This window comes from Drosophila innubila, chromosome X (genome assembly GCF_004354385.1).
Source record: "Drosophila innubila isolate TH190305 chromosome X, UK_Dinn_1.0, whole genome shotgun sequence".
Lineage (NCBI taxonomy): Eukaryota > Metazoa > Arthropoda > Insecta > Diptera > Drosophilidae > Drosophila > Drosophila innubila.
In genome coordinates, this window is record NC_047626.1 from 3,347,661 (window position 1) to 3,368,919 (window position 21,259).

Here is a 21,259-nt window from a genome sequence, read left to right on the forward strand (position 1 = left end):
GCATCAGAAAAATAGCTGTAATTTAAATGCAAAATAGCTAAAAAAAAATAACAAAAAAATAATTGCTGATTTACAAATGTAGTACCTGCGCTGCATAGTCTTAGAAAAAAATATAAATGGCAAAACATAGTCGAATATATATATTTTAAATAGCCAGCTAATAGCAATTTTAAAATTTTTCTAAAAATCTAACTCTGAAAATAGCCAGCACTAGCTATAAAATAGCTAACCTGACAACAGTGCCAAGCTCCTAATTTATTAAATTTAATTTTGCAGCACTACCCACATATATGCATTGTACAGCACTGCAGCATTGCTTGACGATTATTATCGGTATATGGCAACCATGCAGCATTTTTCGTGTAGCTGGCAACGCCAAATTCATATTGCGGACAAATTTTGTTTACAATTGATGTAATTGATTTTGCTATTCTATTTTAATAAATTGCGACAATGAGTAATTTAGAAGTGGATATTAAAATCTTGGAGCCAGGTGGGTTGCACATACGCCTTTTACCATTATGTTTGCCTTTAATCACTTGTTAATTCGCAGAGACCACTTTGAAGACTGAAGACGAAGGCAACGATGCTGAGAGTTCCACCAATAATAATCTGACCGCCAAAGAGGATGACTTAAAATCAGCGGAGACATTGCGGGAGTCGCCCGTACAGTGGCCAGAGCGCTGTAAGTACACACACACACACACTCTGTTACACGTGTGTTATTTTCATATTCAATTTTACACATTTAGTTCCTGGCATGGATGAGTTTCTGACCAAGAGCGATACACCGATACATACACCAAATATTGATCCCGCAAGAATTTTGACCAATGCCAACTTGTCGGCCATTAACCGTAAGCAGAGTTGTTAAAATTATTAACAAGGTGACATATTCATACACCTATAGTATCTATTTAGTTCAAACTTTGTGCAGCGCAGAGTACCATGGTACAATAACAAGGTAGCGACAGTCCACAGAGCTATTATAGAATTATATACAGTAGGGTGCATCGATTTGTATGGGCACAAAAAAAATTTAAATCCAAGATGTTGTACCAAAAAAAATCTAAAATCAATTCCTTGTCCCCGCCTTTTTGAGTTGAAAAATTTATTTATTTTCAAAAAAGTTTAGCACGTTATTATTAGCATTTCTTAAGTGTTTTTAGCCCGATCCTGACAAGATTGGTATTAAAACTCTTGTTAGGACCACAACCTTCAATACTTCATAGAATCAAAGAAACAATTTTCGTCCACGCAAGGAATAAAAACACAATTTTTTAAATGAATTGTTCCTAGACAGGCCTTAAAAGCTTTTAATATCGACTAGGTCCAAACTTAACATTTTATTTCATACAATGTAATGAAATTCTATAAGATGAAAAGTAAAATTTAAAACAATCCTGATAGTTAAGCCGATTAGAGTGAATATGTCAGCTTGTTTTAAAATTGACCTGAGCTTATCTTTAAATCTCTGAAATAATTTTAATACTGTAAACCTTTTTAGAATTTGCTCGTTTGCCGCCAGAACAACTGGTTGATAAGATTAAGGCAATGCAGGAAGAAATCTACAAGTTGGGACTGCGTGAGTCCAAAGAGATGACTCGAGGCAAACTTTTGGGCATCTTTGATCGCGATCGTCTTACGAAAACGAAAGATTTTCGAAATTAATTTTTAGCAAATGCGCAGCAAAACATCTCTGACGTCAGACTTGATTAACTTTAGATTATAATACTTACATAATTACCAACTTATGGCCATCTTTTCACTAAAAAATTACAAATTGGTTTGATTGTTTTTTTTTAGTGATAAGAGGCTTTTATAATAATATTATTCATCATAATTACGTGCTTGCATGTGCATATTTCAACAGAATTGTAAAACGCGTCGATTACGCTAGTCAACAATAAATAACATTTATTTCCATTAAAGCATTTTTCTGATATTCATACAGAGTCTATATAATATATATATAATAGTCCCATTATATTGGAGAGCTGCCAGATGGCTAACAGGAGACAAGGATGGTCAGAGTGAGTGGATGGAGGGAGTGAGGAGTGAGGAGAAGGCACAGTAAGTAAATTCCGCTATGCTTAAAACCAACATTTAATATAACACACAGTGATGCTTAGCTTATTTGACCCACTAGACTTACATATTGAAATTTTTACATAAATTTAGATTTCAATAGGAAGGAGATACAAATAAGTTTTAAACGCAGATTTCTTAAATATTGTTTAAGCTTAAGCTAAACATTTTCATTTTACTTATTATAAAAAATACACATAATAAAGCTTTGAAAAAGTTATGGCTTAGTTATTATAAAAAAATTGAAATTTAATAAATATATTTTGTTGCTATTATTTAAAATAATTTTAACAATTAAAAATGATTTCTTTAAAAAATTCAAAAGTAAGTTTTTTTTTCTAATCTTTTAGAAAAAAAATTATAATCGTTACGGTATCTGATAAAAACAATACAGCTAAAAAAGTAGTAGGTCAAAAAAACTGTGAGCCACTGTATGTGTGTGCATGTGTTGGTGAATATTTTAATGGGAATGCATACATACGTAAATTGCGCATGGTGTAATTATTAACGAGGTGAAGTATTTAATTCACTTGGCTTCAGAATATATACTCAAAAAAAAAATAATTAAAATACATAAATATTCGTAAATATGAACCATTTCGAAAATAAATGATGTACCACATTTGCTACAAATGTACCAGTTTTATGTAGAAATGTACCAGTTTTATGTGGAAATGTACCAAATGTGGCAGCCTTGACTCCTTGTGGTAAATTAATAAGTCACCTCGTTAATAATTGCACCATGACATACAAAATGTTGCTGAGGTACATATGCATGTGTGTGTTTGTGTGTGTGCCTAGCACATAAGTATGCTATGTATTTAGAAGAGGAGTATTCTTAAGAGTGGGTCAAGGATATCGTCAGATTTCTCTATTCCTGCCACTGCATGCCAAAACGTTGCTCGAATGTGATGCGATTAAAGACGCCAACATCGGCCAATTGCATTGGATCTGTATAATATGCATAACGTCTAATATCCAACATGGCGACATCGAACATTTGCTTCCAGCTGGTCAAATCCGTTACACTCATATGGATGGGCATCTGTGGATCGGGTATATCGATAGCCGCCTGCAATCGATCAAATGCCTCGGCAATTGGACCCACCGATAGATTTACCCAATATTCGGCCGGAAATCGCTTGTTCTCACAAAATGGCGCTCCCTTGCGCATTATAAACACCAGCATGAGTATCTCATAACGTTCGGAGCTCTCATAGAAACGTTTTGTGCGCGTCTTTTCCACAAAATCAATTAGCAATATCAATGGTGTATAATTTTGTAGATGCATGAGCAGCTCACGATCTGTCCAGAGATAACGAGCGCTAGCTCCCATGTTGCTTTTGACTGTCAACATGCTCATGTTGCTGGCAAGCTGTTGCTGATGATGATGTTGCTGAAGATGTTGCTGTTGCTGCAGATGTTGCTGCTGCTGTTGCAGGTGTTGCTGCTGCTGCTGAAGATGTTGCTGCTGCTGCTGCTGATGTTGAGATGTTACGGTTGCGGTTACTGCATTAATGCCACCGCCGGCAGCTACGGCCGGAGTTGCAGCTGCATTCGTTACGCTCTGACTGGGCATGGCAACAAGAATGTTGCCGCCAGTTTGTCTAAGACAGCTGACCTCCTCCTTTTCCTGCCCCTGCCCACTCCAAGTGTTGCTGTTGCTGTGCGCGCCAACTAGGCCAAGGTCAGGCACTGGGCAGTTTGTCACTCACTCACACACACACACACACGCACACACACACACTCCCCACAACAACAACACTCACGACTTGTTGCCTTGCCTTTTAGCTACTTTATGTTGTTGTTGCTATTTATTTGTTTCCTTTTCCTGATCCGTTTCCGTTGCCGTTGCAAATTCAATTTATATTTATGTGGAATGCAAATGAAGCGAAACCTAAACTGCAGCTGCTGGAGTTGCGTGTGGACTGGAAGATTGTTGTCACGCGAGTGCGTGGCCAGAAAGAGACAACGAACGGCACAGAACCCCAAAGACCAAGCAACGACGAAGTGCAGCGAAATTAACGCGAATGCATCTCTCTCTCTCGGCTCGTCGGCAGCAGTGCTGCCATTTTGGCCGGGCTTTAGCTAGGCTGGCAATTTTGTAATTACACAAACTGCAAATTTAAAGATATGACTTTAGCTATAAATCTGTCTAGTTTAAAAAAATTAATTGACTCTTTTAGTTTACCGATAGAACTAATAAAAGGGCAAGCAAAAATGGTATAAGCAATAAATTGAAAGATTTTAATGAAGATTGTGTTATGGGAAGATCTATGTACATAAATATTTACATAGTCTAAAACTTTTGTCTAATATTTAGCTTAAGTTTAAGCATTGATTAACAAATCTGCCACTTTGGAGTTGAAAAATGTGTAACTTTGAAATTTTTAGCATGTTATGATTAGCATATCATTATTTCGATCATGACAAGATTGGTTTCAAAACTCTTGTGAGGACTTTAAAAAAATTATAGAAACAAGGGACAAATTAAGTTACATTTGTATTTACATTTTAAAAACAATTTAGTTTCAATTTATTTGCTTACTAAATATAGTAGTTATATTCAAAATTACCACTATCTTAATTAATTAATAAGTCATAATTATGCTATATTATCAAAAAGCATTTTCAATTCGTATCTGACACTGAGCACATAAACATATAATATATATGTGTATGTAAATATTAACATTCATTTATTGTAATGGCTCCTGCAATCTATAACAATCGGATGCAATTTTCCATTTATCATTCTCGGCGGTTATAACAAACGATTGTTGAAAGTTGCGAATCGATTGTTCTGCATACTTAACCGTTCCGCTGGCCAAGATGATGTATGTCGATTGATTGCCCACAGCGGCGTCCAAAATGGGCTGCGAGTCCAGGGTCGTCAGCTGATGGCGGGAACTCGGCAGCTCCAGAAAGTAGCGTTCAATAGTTTCCCGGCCCTGCGCACCGTTGCCGTTCCAACTGAATGTCGCACTATCTATATACAGTCGACCCATTTGCTGTGTACATAAAAAGAAATGCATTTATTACATATTTTTATTTAATTTATTTGTTGTTGCATATTTCGCCATTGCCGGCAATTTACTTACATGTCGCCGATTGTCCAAGGAGGCATAATATAAACGCGTAAAGTCCTCGGCCGTACGGCAACAGGTCTCAACTTTGTTTTTCAGCTCCTTAAATCAAATGCATTCATATTATTTAAATGTTGTATTATATTTGTTATTTTTACTCACGTTGTTCATATTGCTTGCTGTTCGAAACGAGACAAACAGAATAGAGTTCACTGTTGCCAACTTAGATATTTTATAGCTAGATCTGGCTATTGTCAGAATTCGTTTGCTAGAAAAATGAAGTTGGCTGCGACTCAATTAAAAATGATGCGATGTTTTCTTATCGATATATTTAACAGCTGATGTCAGCAAAAACTTAAGCGCGAAATTTAAATAAAAGTTTGTTGTGAGATTGCTCGCGATTTCATTGCTACATTTAAATTATGTATTTTATAAATATAATAATTTAGTTAAACTGATGACTATATGCTTATAAAATTAAATAATATCAATTTATCAAATGTATCAAAGAACTTCAAATGGAAGAAAATAGAGGGTCTATAAATTATGTGCTATCTTAGAAAGATTAAAAAAAATCTGTTGCTGTTGGCAAACGATTAAAAGAGCAGAACTTTCGAAATTTTTGTATATAATCGTTGCTATATTTTACTAAGGAATGAACATAGGGGAACAAGCTAGTCTAAATAAATAAATCGCCCGATTTGCGTGCGGTCAAGAGCGCTCAGGTGGCAATTCCTGTTGCAGATATGTTTCACGCCAACCCGGACGTTCAAAGCGTACACGTAACGCCTCCAGGCGTCGGGCAATCTCCTCGTGCTGCTGGGGAGGATTATAAGCAATGCACTCCCTCAATATTTGGTTGATCTCTGCACTCAAGGCACGCTCCAGTAACGTGGGCTCATCGTGCTCAATGTAACGCTGAACACAATCCACCAGCTCCGTGAGATGCTCATCGATAGCATCGGGAAATAGCTGACGCATTGCAATCGATAGATTGAATAGATACTCGCGATTGGGACCACTGGGACCCGCTGAGGTGAAGATTTGTCTGGCTATCGATGACACTTGCCACACATCTCCGGCATAGGAATCGTTTGCCTGCGATGCCATGTACATGATAACTTTAATGGGTATCGTGGCCGTCGGATATTCATGAAACTCCAAATTCACACGATCATAGCCATTCTTTTCGCGATAATCCAGATGATCCAGCACCTGGGACTTTTGTAACGCTGCTATGCGATAGGCGACACCATAAACACGATCCGTCTCTGGATTTCCGGGTAATAAAGTAACTACTCGTCCTGGTTTCTCTGGAATGCCACGATGATCGATGCTGTGCTGATAGAAACGTCGTTTATAGCCACAAACGAAGCCTCTTCTTCGATCTATATAGGGGAAGTCCGCTTTCCACACCAGCGATCCATAGCCAAAGATCCACACATCATCCACTGTGGGCGCTATCCACTCCGATTGATTGCTCGGCTGTGCATCGAAGCTGTGCAGCAATTTCAACGATTGTTCGCCATTCAGCCGATGGATGTCGCTTTTGGCCAACTCGGCGAAACAATGACGATAAATCTCAGCGGTAAGCACTGATAATTCTGTCACCGTTTGACTGTTGCTAAGTCGAATGCCTTGTACAAAACGCAACATTTGCCGCTACTCTAACGATATTTCACTTCAAATATTCATAATATTTCATAGTATAAAAACGAAATGATTTCACAAGGCCTGCTGATAATATATCGATAAATTTATTGTTTATGTTATCAACTAACGATTACGATTAGCTGTCAACCACGGTTGCTACTTAATAAAATAAAAAATCGCCAGAAAATGATCCAATTTTTATTTAAAAAAGCCAATTTTATGAAAACTACCCAATTCTTAGAAGAAAACCTAATTATTTGCATATAAAAAATTCCTTTAAATAATAAAATATTTAAATGAAAAAATCACAAAGAACATTATTTCAAATTAGCAATAACATAGAGAATTTCTGTACAATGGCACAATACATTTATATTGTTGGTAGCGAAAAAATTTAGATCATTCTTATTAGTTTTCAAGAAACTCTTGATTAAACCAAAAATTAGACTAATATATTTTCAATTTTATTATGAATATTGCTCAGTTAGTTGCTTAAAATAAGAATATATATATTTTTTTTAATTATCGATGCCAACAATTTCGTTCGTGACATCTGGCAGCACTGTTATAACAGCTGTTTTGCACACAGCTGTTCCTGCTGCCACAGCAACAATACGTAAAACGTAAACAAAGCGTTTTTGAATTTCTAATTTTTGGAGAGCACACATAAAAGCTGAACCAAGGGCAAAATGAGCGGCAAGGACGATCGATCCAAGGAGTAAGTTTGACGTAATCACAAGCGTGGCAATTGCTCTGCTAAAAATAATTTATAATTTGTGCAGCAATCGCAAAAATATGAAACAGCATAAATACTATCACAAGCAGCAGCAACAGCAGCAGCGTGGTGGAGTTGGAGGTGGGAACACCTCATCGAGTTCACCACAGACGACAGCGGTGCGCAGTCTGGTGGATGTGGCGGATTCCAGTGATGAGCCGCGCTTTGGACGCAAGGGTTGGAACAGTGGCACACGCTCCCTGGCGCCACAACAGTGCCGGGACATGCCAACGGACACGGAGGATGTGGCGGAGTTGGGCGTGGACGGGGCACCAATGGATGAGAATGCGCGGGCTCAGCTGCGCGCTGGCGACTACAAGCAGATGTCACAGTTCCCCAGCCTTGGCGGTGGACATTTCAGTTTTGGCGCCGAAAAGGAATGGAACAACATTGCCGAGGGTCAAACCCAGCTGCATACAAAGTCAGCCAGCAGTTATTTTACGCTTAATCTCAGTCTGCTGAATGCGGGACTGCAAACAATACCGTTCTACAAACGCATGGATTATCCGACAAACATGTTTACACGTCGCCAAATCGTGGCACAAACCGAAGCAGCCGAGCGTGCCGAGCGCTCGTATCAGGAGCGCATTCTACGGGAGTCCAATGGCAATGTCAGCGCCTCCAAATCTCGTGCGCCATCGGCCAAGTCCATCAAAGAGTTGCCACCTTCACAGCCAGTGGCAACTTCCATCGAAGCACCCGATGAGCTGGACGAACTGCTTGCGTTGACCAACACTCAACTGGAGCAGACCACACTGACCACAGGAACTATACTGCCACTTGCCACACCGGTGGTGCAACCAGCGACTCCTACGAGTGCCAGTAAAAACGAGGTGGAACAGTGGCTCGATAGTGTTCTCGATGAGTGAGCGGGTTATCGATAGGCCAGCTAATCCACAAACAGTGGGTCAAGTAACTGCTTAAATCAAATTTGAAAATTCTACATATTTAAATTTTTTTTTTTTAGTTTTTAATGGTTCTTAGAACAAGTAAAAATAAAAATCCGATTTTTTTTTGGTGAAAACAATTACTTGACAAACTGTATATCCACTTCCAACAAGTTAATGCAGCAGCTTAAGTCGATTTAAATTAGCTGGTTATCCATGGACTAACTAATCCACATACAGTGGGTCATGTGGTTAAATCGATTTAGATTAAATCCAATTTTGTTACATCGCATTTATAAACACATTTTGTTTAGTGATTTATTTTTAAGTCGATTTAAATTGTAGTATAAGAATTTTTGTCAAAACAATTACTTGACTGTGGATTCCAAAGAGTTTATACGACAGTTTAAATCGGCTTAAGTTAAATCTAATATAAAGTGATTAATCTATATTTTTTAAGTCGATTAATTGAACACAAAACTAATTAATACAATTGCTTAGCACCTATAAAAACTGATGTAAAAAAGTCCAAGTAAAACTGATTTTGGCTGCCTTGTAAACTTGGTGATCTAGAACATGCTTCATGCGACTATTAAACTTACTGCTATTTTTCTTTATTTAGAAGTACAATTTTCTAAGAAACGCATTCTCTGTTTCATTTCAATTTTGATACACTGTTTAAAAAATGTATCGAAATGTAGTGATCTTGATGGGCAGCGTACATTACTCAACACTAAAATGAACAACACGCGGAGCTTAGAATTATAGTTAAAAACTTTCACAAGCTCTTTTTTAGCTTGCTTTGTAAAATTAAAAAATAATAATAAATTGCTAATTTTATTTTAAATTTCATGCATAGCTAACAATATGTAAATTTCGATTAGCAATTATCGTGTTGACAACAATCGATTGCTGTGCTGATTCCGTTAGTCCTGCGCTAAAGAGTTGCCGGATCGCTTAGATCGTTTTATTTTGGTGTGACGCTTTTAGCGCGTGGAACTTTTAGCTTAAAATATCTAATTTGTTGCATTAAATATATTTTATAGATATACAATTTACATATTTATACTCACACGGAGCAGCAGAACAACAGGTAATAATGGTACAAGTAGTTTATTTAGTTTATTAGGCAAAAACAAAAAGGTGAAAAAAAATTTACAACAACCATTCGAAATCTTCGTCGTTGTCACACTGATGATCGGAGATAAAGCCATCATCATCGTAGTCTGTGAATTTATAGAGATGCTGATAGAACTCCGTGAGATTACCATGCACCAGTTTCATCAGTTCACACGAAATTTCCAAAATCACCATGCGTTCCTGAACGTGAGCATCGCGCACCTGAATTTCACCACGCAATTCATCGACGATCGTGTTGAGCCAACGGAAAAGCACGGCGGCATCATCGTTCGGAAATACGAGAATTTCCTGTGGTACGCCCACTTCGGTGCGTAACTTCTCCGTTGAACCGTACGGTCCGGCAATTAACAGTGCTCCAATTACACGTACAATCAAATTTAGTGAATGCAGATAATTTTGTAAATAATCCAAGGGATTAACCATTGCTATGGCCATCATGATTTCGGGATAGGCGCGCAGACGATACGTATTGAAGCCCAGATCGGTCAGTTTATCCAACATGGCCCAGAGCAAACAGCTGCTAACGACTTGAGCCATCGTATTCAACGGACTCGCACTCCGGCAGCAAACAATCAAATTGAGCATAATGTCCGCATCATTGATGTCCAACAGACACAGGATCTGTGCGCACAAATCATGCACCTGGCCAAAAAAAAAAGAGATTCAATTATTTCCAGGAACTGTAAATAATAATTATTTCGGTTTTTTTTTTTTAAATTGAAAAATCCTTCACTTATAGATACAAAAAATTAACAAGAAATAAAGGCACCTGAATTCTTCTTTAAGGTTAATCTGTGCATTATAATCATGATTTAGAAAAGCACGATTTTTCATTGATTTACTTACAAAATAATAGTGAATTTGGAGTTATATTTGTAGACTTAAGCAATTATCATTATTTCTTAACAAAAAAAAAGTAAAACTCATTAAAGAGTAATGATTCCTTGGCATTTTTTTCTGCAAATATGTAAAAATTTTTGACTAATAATTGCAGTGTAAGAATTATTACACTTATTATACCCATTATTTAATTTTGGATTCAAATACTTGAAAAAAATAGTTCCCGTTTAGCTTATTTATGAAACTTGATCAAAATAATTTAAAAACAGACGAAAATGTGAAATCAAACATATTTTTATTTGTTTTGCTTTCCCAGTTTTTTTTTCCTTTATTTCAATTTTGATATATTTTTCGTATCTCTGATTTTTTTTATTTTTATTTCCTAGTTTTGTGTTCCTGATTTGTTTTCTACTTTCCATTTCCATTCATTTTGGTATTCTTAGTATTTTTTTGAAAATTGTTGAAATTTAAGTGTTCTTTTTTTTTTTTTTTACGTGCGTCTCCTCGGTGCAGGCCATATAATCGAAGCAGCGTTGCATGAAAATGGTGCGTTGCACCTGCGTACTGGCCAAATCCTCGTGATGCAGCATATAGACCATCATTCCGACCACGTGTAGTGCTGCCAACGGCTCGGAACCAAATTCGATCTCTTCGTGTGCCATCAATTGGCCAAGTCCCTCTATAAACTGTTCGGAACACCATGAGAATTGCCAATTTACCATTTCTAGAACTCACTTACCTCCAGCACATTATCGGCAACCTGTATAAACTCCGTTTTATCCTTCAGACACGATTGACCAAGTATCTGACGCAGTTGTTCGACATCAAAGCCCTGTGGTCGTATGGCATGGTGACTGCAAATTCTACAAAATATCAAGTCAAATTTAATACACCCCTTTGGAATTTGGAAAATTGAAAATTTTAAATCTCACGTTTCCACTTTTAATTACATCCTTTTATCATAATTAGTGTAATCCAACACTTCAAACTTGCATAACTTGGTCAATACTCAAGCGATTTCCAATCGGAATGTCATTTTGTTCAAGATTTGGCCTCCTTATCCATTCTGCATTCAAATTTAAATAATTTTGTAAAAAAAGTATTTTTATCTAGATCTTGGCTTTGATGCCAAGGGTCCCCCCTTTGGAATTTCGAAATTTGAAAATTTTAAATCTCAAGTTTCCACTTTTATTCAACTCCTTATATCGTAATTAGTATAAAACAACACTTTAAATTTGATTCTAAGACATTTCATTTTTCTGTAAAAAATCATGTCGAATTGAACAAAAATTTTGACATGTAAAGTGGCTAGATCCAAAGTCTGACCAACTTCAAACTTGCATAACTTTGTCAAAACTCAAGCGATTTCCAATCGGAATGTCATTTTGTTCAAGATTTGGCCTCTTTATTCATTCTGCATTCAAATTTAATTAATTTTGTAAAAAAAGTTATTTCCATCTAGATCTTGGCTTCGATGCTAAGGGTCCCCCCTTTGAAATTTTGAAAATTAAAAATTTTAAATCTCAAGTTTTCACTTTTATTCAACTCCTTATATCGTAATTAGTATAAAACAACACTTAAAACTTGATTCCGAGACATTTCATTTTTCTGTAAAAAAATCATGTTAAATTGAACTAAAATTTTGACATGTAAAGTGTCATGTCATGTGATCGAAGGTCGGACCAACTTCGAACTTTAATAACTTTGTCAAAACTGAAGCGATTTTCAAACTGAATGTCATTTTGATCTTGGTTTGGCCTCCTTATTCATACTGCATTCAAATTTAATTAATTTCCACAAAAAAATTTTTTTTTCTTTTAGATCTAGCCATGAATTTTAATGCAATGGGGACTATAGAAATATTTGCGATATTTGTTTCGGTTTGGTTCGCTGAGCGTTAGAGATTTAAAAAATCAGACCGAAATGTATGCAATCATTTGCACACAGGTAGATTTAAAAACTTATACATATATAATTAATAGTATAATGGGTATTTTATTGTCTGATACTTGACTAAAGCGTGCTCACTTGTTAGTTTAACAACTTAATTATATTTGATTTAATATGAAAATTCTAGCACACATTTACATGCATACACGTACACATGTCTGTATATATGTGTGTATTTATATGTGATTACAATTTGCCTTTGGCTGCTGTTAATGGTTAACTTGACAGCGACAACTTAACACTATTTTAATGAGCTGCAAAAGTTCGCCATTTTGTTTGCGTTGTTGTTGTTGTGCTGTGGATGTTGTGGAATGTGTGCTAATGATACTTGCTTAAGATAACCCCAGTGTCTTGGAGCAGAGAGAGGGAGAGAGAGGAAGAGTGGGAGAGCAGTTAGCATACACACACATACATTTGTGTGTGTGTGTCCTTGCGCCGCATTTGCAAAAGAAACTGACAAAATGCAAAAACACGCGCGACTCACACATTTTAGCATAAAAGTTGCCGCCCACGCCCACGCCCCCCTCTCCTCTCCCCCTTCTGCCCTTCCCAGCCTCCACTTGCTGCTTGAAGTTTCTTTGCACACTGGGAAATATCTGCTCATTATGCATTCATATTTTGCAATTATTTGCCTCGCACACACACAAACACACACACACGCACGAACAAATATCATAACGTCAACTAAAAGCGCAAATATGCCAGAGTGTGAAAGGGACAACAACAGTAGCAGCGAGGCCAAAGCTCTGACTGTTAACGAGCAACGGCGGCTGTTAAGTTGCTGTCAGCGTATGTTTGTGTATTTGTGTGTGTGTGTTTAAGAGTTTTCTTCCTTTTGATACCCTGTAGCAGAAATATATAAATTAAGGCGACTTTTTTGTCACAAAAGTGACTTGACTAACTGTATGTACAATATATATGCATGTAGTTTTCTTTTTAATATGAAAATAATTATTGTTAGTGATGTAAAAGAACTCGATATATCGATATTTCGACTTTTGTTAAATCTATATATGGGGCTGACAGCTTATTTGACCCACTACACTAACATTTAACATATTTTAAATGAATTTATATTTTAATGGCAAAAAGATTCAAATTTAATATAAAAGCAAATTTGTTCAAAAATTTTTAAATTTAAATACAATTTATTTTTTTTAATTTTATATGTATATTACAGCTGAATTTAGCAAAAAAAAAAACAATCATAGTTAAAAAATAGTGGGTCAAATATTAAAAAAACCGTTTTATTTAAGTCATATTAAAATATGTATAGTCATGTATAAATATGTTATGAATAAAGGAATTACAAGTTAAATTTTAAAATTGATTTTTCCACATCACTATTTTTAATAGACATCTATACAGGGTATCAAACTGTCGCGTGCACTTAAGTGTAGTCTTTTCGACTTGTTGTTTTTTTTATTTTTTGTTGTCGTCTTTATTTTGCCTTTTTCATTTTTGTTATTTGCCATTTGGCCCATTTGCGTGCGAGCGAGCGAGAGGGAAGGAATGGAGGAATGAAATTTCATAGAAATTTCCATATTCAGATTTTAATTATGCAGCTGCATGAAAAGATTAACAACTTTTGCCAAGACATCATCGACGGCAACAGCATTGTGCATTTTATATTTTAATTATGCATATTTTACAAAGGCAGTCAAGGGGCAAATATGTATGTAAATATGTACTATATGTGTGTATGTATGTGCATGCGACATATTCAACTTATAGATATGATTACTATACACAAATACATATGTATGTAGGTGCATAAGTGCTGTGCTTTTCAACTGAATCCCACAGCAAAATTATTTGCAGTTTCTTTTTTTTTAAATAATTATTTTAAAAAATGTTGCAAACCGTTTCAGAACCGATTCTTTGAAGTTATTCACTTCTAACCGAATCCTTAAACCTTTTCACTCCGCGAAAATGTGCACAAACCAAACCACTTTTTAAAATAAAAGCTTTGATTCAAAAACAAAAATAGTTGCATAAATTTCATGATTTTCTAAGATTACGCAAATATTTGAGATTTATAATTCAAGTTATAAAATAATATGTCATATTAAAAAAACTGAAAGTACTACCAAAGTTACTTATTATACTTATTTTTCTTATTGAAAATTGTATGAATTTTAAAAAACTGGAAAAAAATAACAAAATAAAATTTGTTTGTAACTATCTTAAATTGAACAAGGGTTTGATGCAAAATCTTAGGTCCTTAGGTATTATATACAAAACGATTCGCGAAACAAAAGTAAATCCTGCATTATGGTTTGAACCAAGGAATTAAAAAAAAAAAATACTCTCATATATTTTTTTGTAAAAGATCAAATTATTTTATTTTTTTTTCTTTTATTTCGATAGTTACTGATAGTTTTGAGTATTCAAGACATAATAATTTGGCGCGATTCATATAACATATTTCCATATATATAAAATTTTATCCAAATAATATCTTGGTTTTCAAAAAAAAAAGAAAAAAACTCCGTCTCGAAATTGTTAAAACAAGCTTAAAAAAAATCTATCAAGATACATTTGCCTATCTTTAACATAAGCTAAAACCTCTACGTAATGTTTTTTTATGTCAGAACAATTACTTGACATACTGTATGTTTAATTTCTGTACTGATTTGAATCTAAATTACCTAATTGTTTGTTTGCAAGGTGCATGATTTATCTGTTAACTTGGCCTGAACAAAGCAGAGCCAATTATGCAAATCAGCTCAGTCTTACATGGGCTATTATATCTATGTCAAACTGATGGCAATCTTGATACTCTGTTCATCTACATAAGTGCAGTATTATCATTTTCCCAGCCTCTAAAATCCGCCCACTGTTTCACAAAGTCGCAATCAATGCCAACTGTATTTTCACTTCAATTAGATGGCATAAAAGCAACAAATTAGCAGAGGGGTGTATCACTCTCTCTCTCTCTCTCTCTCTCTCTCTCTCTTTCTCTCCCACCCCTTATACCAACCCCATCCCCCTCTAACGTAGTGCAATTGAAAAGTGTCAAGTGTGGTCCGAAAAAAAAGGAGAGTGGAAAAAAGATGTGAATTAACAAACATAACGATAACAATAATCATGATGATGTTGATGATGATGATAAGTAGCAACTACCCTTTTATTAGCATTCAAATTGAGAGGCTATTTGTACCCTGTAAATGTGTGTGACAAGCAATAGTATGTATTATTATTTACAAATTCCTTATTAAAATCATTTATTAAATGCACACTAGATTACAGGGTATCTGCTAGTCGATCAATTTTCTGATTAAAAGCGGCTTAATGAATTTTTTTGTATATATACACATATATATTTAAAACAAGTTTTATTATTATTTAGGGTACAGGGTATGAACTAGTCGATCACTTCTGAAGAGCAGTAAATTATATTTCTGTAGTAAATGTCGTTTACATGGTTATTATTTTATTCACCAAATAATAATACAAATTTTGAGTTATATACAGGGTATCTACTAGTCTATCAATATTTTGAGTAGAAGAAAAATACAGCAGATGACAGAATTTCCATGTTATATGTCAATTAATTCAATATTTTGGCACTCGATGCATTTTAAACTAGCTTACAGGGCATCTGTGAGTCGATCAGTCACCTGCATAACATTAAAAAACAAAAGCTTGACAATATTTCACTAGTAAATCTGGATTACAGTGTAATTCTGTCACTTTTGAACATCTTTCAACAGTAGTTTACAGGGTATTTGCTAGCTGTGCACGCTATAACTTGTCAGTTTGTGACTTGCATTTTTAGGGGTGAGTTCGTTGTTTGTTTTGCAAGCGGGCAATCTGTAAATTTTACGCCTAATTTAAGACAAATTGTTGACATACAGTTGGCACTTTTGTGGTTTACAGATGCCACTGTAAATGTGGGGCGGGGGTGGATGAAAAGGGGCGGGGTAGGGGGTTGGACAGGGCCACAAAAGCCAACAGATTTTCATATCATTATGAGCTGATTTGTTGAAAAACCGAGTTGATGTGTTTGTTGCTGTAGGCGGTTTTAATTTTTTTTTTTTTTTTTTTTTTTTGTTAGTTAACGAAGTTGTTTAACATGTAAATAATACAGATGGCGACAGACCGACGGTCGGAAGGACAGACAGAGGGTGGAAAGAGAGGATAGACCCCCCTCTAAGTAGCAGTTCGATTTAAATATTATTTAAAGTCGCTAAATTGCCAATTAGTATTGTAAAACTCAAAAGCTCCATTACTTTTTTCCCACTCGTTTCTTTCCCATCTCTTTCTGTTAAAAAAAAGTATTAATTTCCATAAACATAGACAGTTTTCTTCATAAACAAAATCCGAGGAAATTAAACTGTAGCGCGGATTTGTTTATTTTACGTGAATTGTATCATTTTCTATGGGAAAATAAACATTTAAATAAAAAGAATCCATACTCAATACTGAAACTCTAATTGCTTCTGTTTAATCGATCGCTAGTCTGGTTTATCGATTAGTTCTGGGAATAATATCTTCGATATATGTATATAAAACTCTTTGACCTGACTGACTGACTGATCATAGTGCAGCCCAAGCCATAAGTCGTACAATTCTGAATTTTTGACACAATATAACTAAGTTAAATTTATCGGAAAATTATTATTATTTTTTTTTTCAGACAAAAATGCGCTACAAATCGATACAAAAATTCATTCTCTACGAAAAACTTCGTTCCTATCTGAAAAGCAGTCCACTGGTTAAAAAGTATCCAAGTTTGATCATTTCCAATGGTATGCAAGTAGATGCGGTAAGTAAACTTAGTCTTATATGTTACAATAATAACTTTAACCTTTTACCGTCTTGATAGATCATATCTAGTTTTGATGGACTGTATAGATTTGAACGCTTGATGTTTAATGTGCAGATGCATCGATCTCTGCTGTTGGGAACTTGCATATTAGTCCTGATTAATGAAACGATTTATCCCGAGACGTCATCTATATGTTCTTTGGTCAAGAATGTTCTGTCTTTGATCGATTGCATGGATCCAATCAGTGTAAGTCGAGTATTAATGTAATCGAGGTTATCAATATTATAGTACCAAATGTGCATAATAAGGATATAAATAGCTCAAAATTTGAGTTTATTTAATAAAATTATATTGGAATACCCTTGCAGATGATATTATATACTAATTTTGTCACGAGGAATTTTTATTTTTTAATAAAGTTTATATTTAGTAAATATAACCTCGTCCGATTTTCGTGGAATCAATTTTAAACTACTTTAACTTTCAAAATTTGAGTTTATTTGGTAAAATTATATTGAAATACCCTTGCAGATAATAATTTATATTAATTTTGTCTCGAGGAATTTTTTTTTTTTAATAAAGTTTACATTTAGTAAATATAACCTCGTCCGATTTTTGTGGAATCGATTGTAAACTACTTTAACTTGATTTTTTTTTTTTGACGAAACCGAAAACTACATTCTAGTTTGATTCTACATCCAAATTTTATTTATTTAAAAAAATCGATTTTTGACCTTACTGTCCATTTTTTCCACACTTTCTTAAAACTTTCAAAGTGTCATTAGTTTGTTAAATATTAAGCGATTTGCTTGCGGAATGCCATTATAATCAAGATTTGGCCGCTATTATAATTCTACATCAAAAATGTTGAGCTAGCGATAGGTTTGCTAAGACATCGATAACAGGAATACCAATTAATTGATCCTTATTTATTTATTCAGTATACCAAATAATTAATCCTTATTTTTTTCAATATTTAGGTGCATGGCCATGTGGAGTTTATACTTGCGGAAATGCGTAAAATTAATGCCGATAACAATAAAAATCTATTGACACTGGCCGTAGGTTTGGGGCGTATCGATAACTGTGCCATTCCTATTGCCGTGTGTCTATTGTGGGCTATAGTTGGGAATATATTGAAGATGGACCTAACAATGCATCGTTATCGGGAGTTCAAGGAACTCGCTTTATCACTTGAATGGAAGTCGAGATATAATAAAGTATTGGAATTGGTTCAGGAGAAGCTGGAAGAGCTCAAAGAGCTGGAGATTTTGCTGAAGTCGATTAATTACCTGCTGGAATTTGTGCTTTTCAATAATAATATGGATCTCAAGAAATTCGGTTATCCACAACATTTCTTTGAAGTGCGAAGCGTCGATATTGATTCGATCGTTGATTGGGTCAAATTTATAAACCATGAGATACCCACGGACTTTGGTTTGTATGCTAAGGTTGGTTGAACACCCCACTAATAGATCGATAGATCGATATGTTTATAATAAATATTTTATCTATATAATTTATTAGATTGGTATTCATAAACGTGAAATCTTGTGCAAGTTGCAGCGCATCTATCGCAAGGTTCCCCTGCTAATGGAGGTGAAAGAAAAGCCGAAGAAGGAGACATTCGTGCCTGTTATCGTCGATACCTATTCGGATCTCGATGACTAAAGTTTTCTATACGATATTTTGTAGCCTTAGATTCACGAAACAATACCATGAAGTTGTTTTCGCATTATATTCTGAGAGTACATGTAAATTTATCATTTACTTACTACTTTTAATTTTTTTTTTGTTAATCTTAATTTTTTCTCTATTTTTTTTACGATATTTTGTAGCTTTAGATTCACGAAACGTTACCATGAAGTTGATTTCGAATTATATTTTTAGAATACATGTGAAATTATCATTTATTTGCGACTGTTTATTTGTTTTTGTTTATCATAATTTTTTTTTAATTTTCTCTCTATTTTTTTACGATATTTTGTAGCTTTAGATTCACGAAACGTTACCATGAAGTTGCTTTCGAATTTATTTTAAGAATACATGTGAAATTATCATTAACTTACGACTGTTCAATTTTTTTTTTTATGTAAATCTTTTGTTTTTTCTTTTTCTACACGATAGTTTGTAGATTTGGATTCACGAAACATCATGTTTTGAAATAATATTCTAAGTATAGTACTATAGACATGTGAAATATATTATTTCACTTAACTTACGACGGTTCCATTTTATTTTATTTTTAATCTATTTTTCTCTCTCTTTCTATCCCACTATTTTTTATATCGTTGCGTTCCATGCAACGCACCACGATCAACTGCGCCTCGACCCTTATCGACCGAGTCTGAAGCTGCCCCTAAAACATCAAACAGGTTCGAACTACTGGTTAGTTTCGACGGATTTCTAAGGTTCGATGAGGCTCGATCGTTGCTCTGATTCTCTCTTTAGCTTTAAGAGTTCAAAACCAAAGTTGGGTTTGATTTACAACAGTTTCTTTAGAATTACAGATTATTATATGAATTTGAGTATTATATTAGGGTATATTATTTATAATATATTGAATAAAATAATTATCTAAGCTGGAAATCCTATAAAGTCAGTTGTAATTTAAGTTTAGCGCCGTTTAACTCACAAATTTTGTTGGTTTCTTTTTAATTAAAGCTGCAAACTCTATCAAAAACTAGAAGATCTATAAAAACATCATAAAACTATAGATAACTTCTAAGCATTCTAATTCTAATTTCATAATTTATTAATGTTGACTTAAGCTATATAAGTATAGTTTATGAAGTTAATATTCATTATAATTTTAATATGATAGTTCCTTTTTTTTCTATAACTTTGTAGTAAGTAAAGTCTGTTATGTTGGTAAGCTTTCTATCGATAAATCAAAAGAATAAATTTGATTTCAATTGCAAAAAGAAATAAAGTTAATATAAAAACTGACAATTGATTATACATATCAATATATAGTAGTTAAAAAAATTTCAAAATAGTATATTAAAGAAATAATACTTAATATATACTCGATATATATGAATCGATAATTTTTTGTTTTCGATATATTAATTGCAATTATATAATGTGAACAATCTTTAACATTTATAGAAGTCTAGTTCTGCGTATTGATGCTGTTTACCTTTATAATAATCGAACGTTTGTTATCGATAGTCGTTAGTATCGATAACACCGACTTATCGCTATTCTCAAACTCCTTTGCTGCCTTTGTCGACGAACTCCAACCACAACAATGATAACAAAAGACACTTGACTTCCGACTGAGACTTTTAGCCGGAAGAGAATTGAGTTGACAGTGTTTGAGAGTGGTGTGTGTGTGTGTGTGTGTGTGTGTGCTGCTGTTGTTGTTGTTGTCCTTTTTACTCTTAGTGGTTCGGTGGTGGTTTCAGATTCGGTTTCGGTTGCGGTTTCAGTTTCATTTTGTGATTAAAATGTTTGTCATTATCCGTTTGGAAAAATGTTGCAAATTGTGTTTGTGCCGCAGGGCGTGATGACACTTGTCTGGGTGGTTGTTACCCCACCTATTGTTGTTGTGCTTGTTGCTGTTGTTGTTGTTGTTGTTGTTGCTGTTGTTGATGTCACCATCGTTAGCCGTTAATTGTTTTGTGCATCTGTATTTGTGTCTCGCATTTACTGTTAAATTGTTTAGTCGTTAACAAAAAAAAAATAAAAAACCAACAAAGCTTCTCGTTAAGCTTGGATTTCAAAAACGAATAAAATACATAGAAAAGAATTCAAAGACAGTTTATCTCATTCTTTGTCATCAAATTAAGCTCTTTTATTTAAATTTTATCTCTATTTGCTGTTTCTCTTCGATTCTTCTTTAAAGAAGAATAGAATAAAATAAATTTTCATTGCAATATTAATCTGCCTTCAAATTCTTCAGTTGTTATTATCTTGCATATATTTTTAAAATACTGTCTCACAAAAATATAAAAATTTGAAATTTCTACATTACAAAACAAAGAATATAAAAATAATTTTTTTATACAGTACGAAATAAGTATAGGGAAGATTAAATACATTAATTTTTCAATATGAAAAA

General features: G+C 34.4%; 6 protein-coding genes across 9 annotated transcripts; 2 read left to right on the top strand and 4 right to left on the bottom strand.

The window, feature by feature from the left end:
- The first annotated feature begins 346 nt into the window (after positions 1-346).
- Positions 347-1,931, top strand: LOC117786294 (protein lin-52 homolog). The gene is made up of 4 exons (XM_034624479.1): positions 347-493; positions 554-685; positions 753-857; positions 1,508-1,931. Exons 1-4 carry the CDS (start codon positions 454-456, stop codon positions 1,669-1,671), a joined length of 441 nt encoding a protein of 146 aa, XP_034480370.1. The 5' UTR covers positions 347-453; the 3' UTR covers positions 1,672-1,931.
- Positions 1,932-2,755: 824 nt separating this feature from the next.
- Positions 2,756-3,823, bottom strand: LOC117790914 (high mobility group protein DSP1). The gene has a single exon (XM_034630531.1). The coding sequence runs from the start codon at positions 3,665-3,667 to the stop codon at positions 2,960-2,962; it is 708 nt and encodes a 235-aa protein (XP_034486422.1). The 5' UTR covers positions 3,668-3,823; the 3' UTR covers positions 2,756-2,959.
- An 848-nt stretch (positions 3,824-4,671) lies between these two features.
- On the bottom strand, positions 4,672-5,424 carry LOC117790113 (NTF2-related export protein). The gene is made up of 3 exons (XM_034629401.1): positions 5,337-5,424; positions 5,190-5,276; positions 4,672-5,099 (listed from the first exon to the last, which is right to left on the bottom strand). Exons 1-3 carry the CDS (start codon positions 5,343-5,345, stop codon positions 4,788-4,790), a joined length of 408 nt encoding a protein of 135 aa, XP_034485292.1. The 5' UTR covers positions 5,346-5,424; the 3' UTR covers positions 4,672-4,787.
- A 361-nt stretch (positions 5,425-5,785) lies between these two features.
- Positions 5,786-6,907, bottom strand: LOC117783873 (putative glutathione-specific gamma-glutamylcyclotransferase 2). The gene has a single exon (XM_034621433.1). The coding sequence runs from the start codon at positions 6,828-6,830 to the stop codon at positions 5,886-5,888; it is 945 nt and encodes a 314-aa protein (XP_034477324.1). The 5' UTR covers positions 6,831-6,907; the 3' UTR covers positions 5,786-5,885.
- Positions 6,908-7,411: 504 nt separating this feature from the next.
- On the top strand, positions 7,412-9,249 carry LOC117785382. 4 transcript variants are annotated; one of them, XR_004617508.1, is made up of 3 exons: positions 7,412-7,545; positions 7,610-8,586; positions 9,219-9,249. XR_004617508.1 is itself a non-coding variant. In XM_034623375.1 (3 exons), exons 1-2 carry the CDS (start codon positions 7,517-7,519, stop codon positions 8,469-8,471), a joined length of 891 nt encoding a protein of 296 aa, XP_034479266.1. In that variant the 5' UTR covers positions 7,412-7,516; the 3' UTR covers positions 8,472-8,505; positions 8,570-9,135. The 4 variants fall into 4 exon arrangements, 3 of the variants coding, with proteins under 3 accessions (XP_034479266.1, XP_034479257.1, XP_034479244.1); XM_034623375.1 differs by lacking the exon at positions 9,219-9,249 and having other exon boundaries at positions 7,610-8,505; positions 8,570-9,135; XM_034623366.1 differs by lacking the exon at positions 9,219-9,249 and having other exon boundaries at positions 7,610-8,514; positions 8,570-8,586.
- A 337-nt stretch (positions 9,250-9,586) lies between these two features.
- On the bottom strand, positions 9,587-19,430 carry LOC117792413. The gene is made up of 4 exons (XM_034632562.1): positions 19,416-19,430; positions 11,209-11,332; positions 10,964-11,155; positions 9,587-10,271 (listed from the first exon to the last, which is right to left on the bottom strand). The coding sequence occupies exons 1-4, from the start codon at positions 19,424-19,426 to the stop codon at positions 9,645-9,647; spliced, it is 954 nt and encodes a 317-aa protein (XP_034488453.1). The 5' UTR covers positions 19,427-19,430; the 3' UTR covers positions 9,587-9,644.
- Between the last annotated feature and the right edge of the window lie 1,829 nt (positions 19,431-21,259).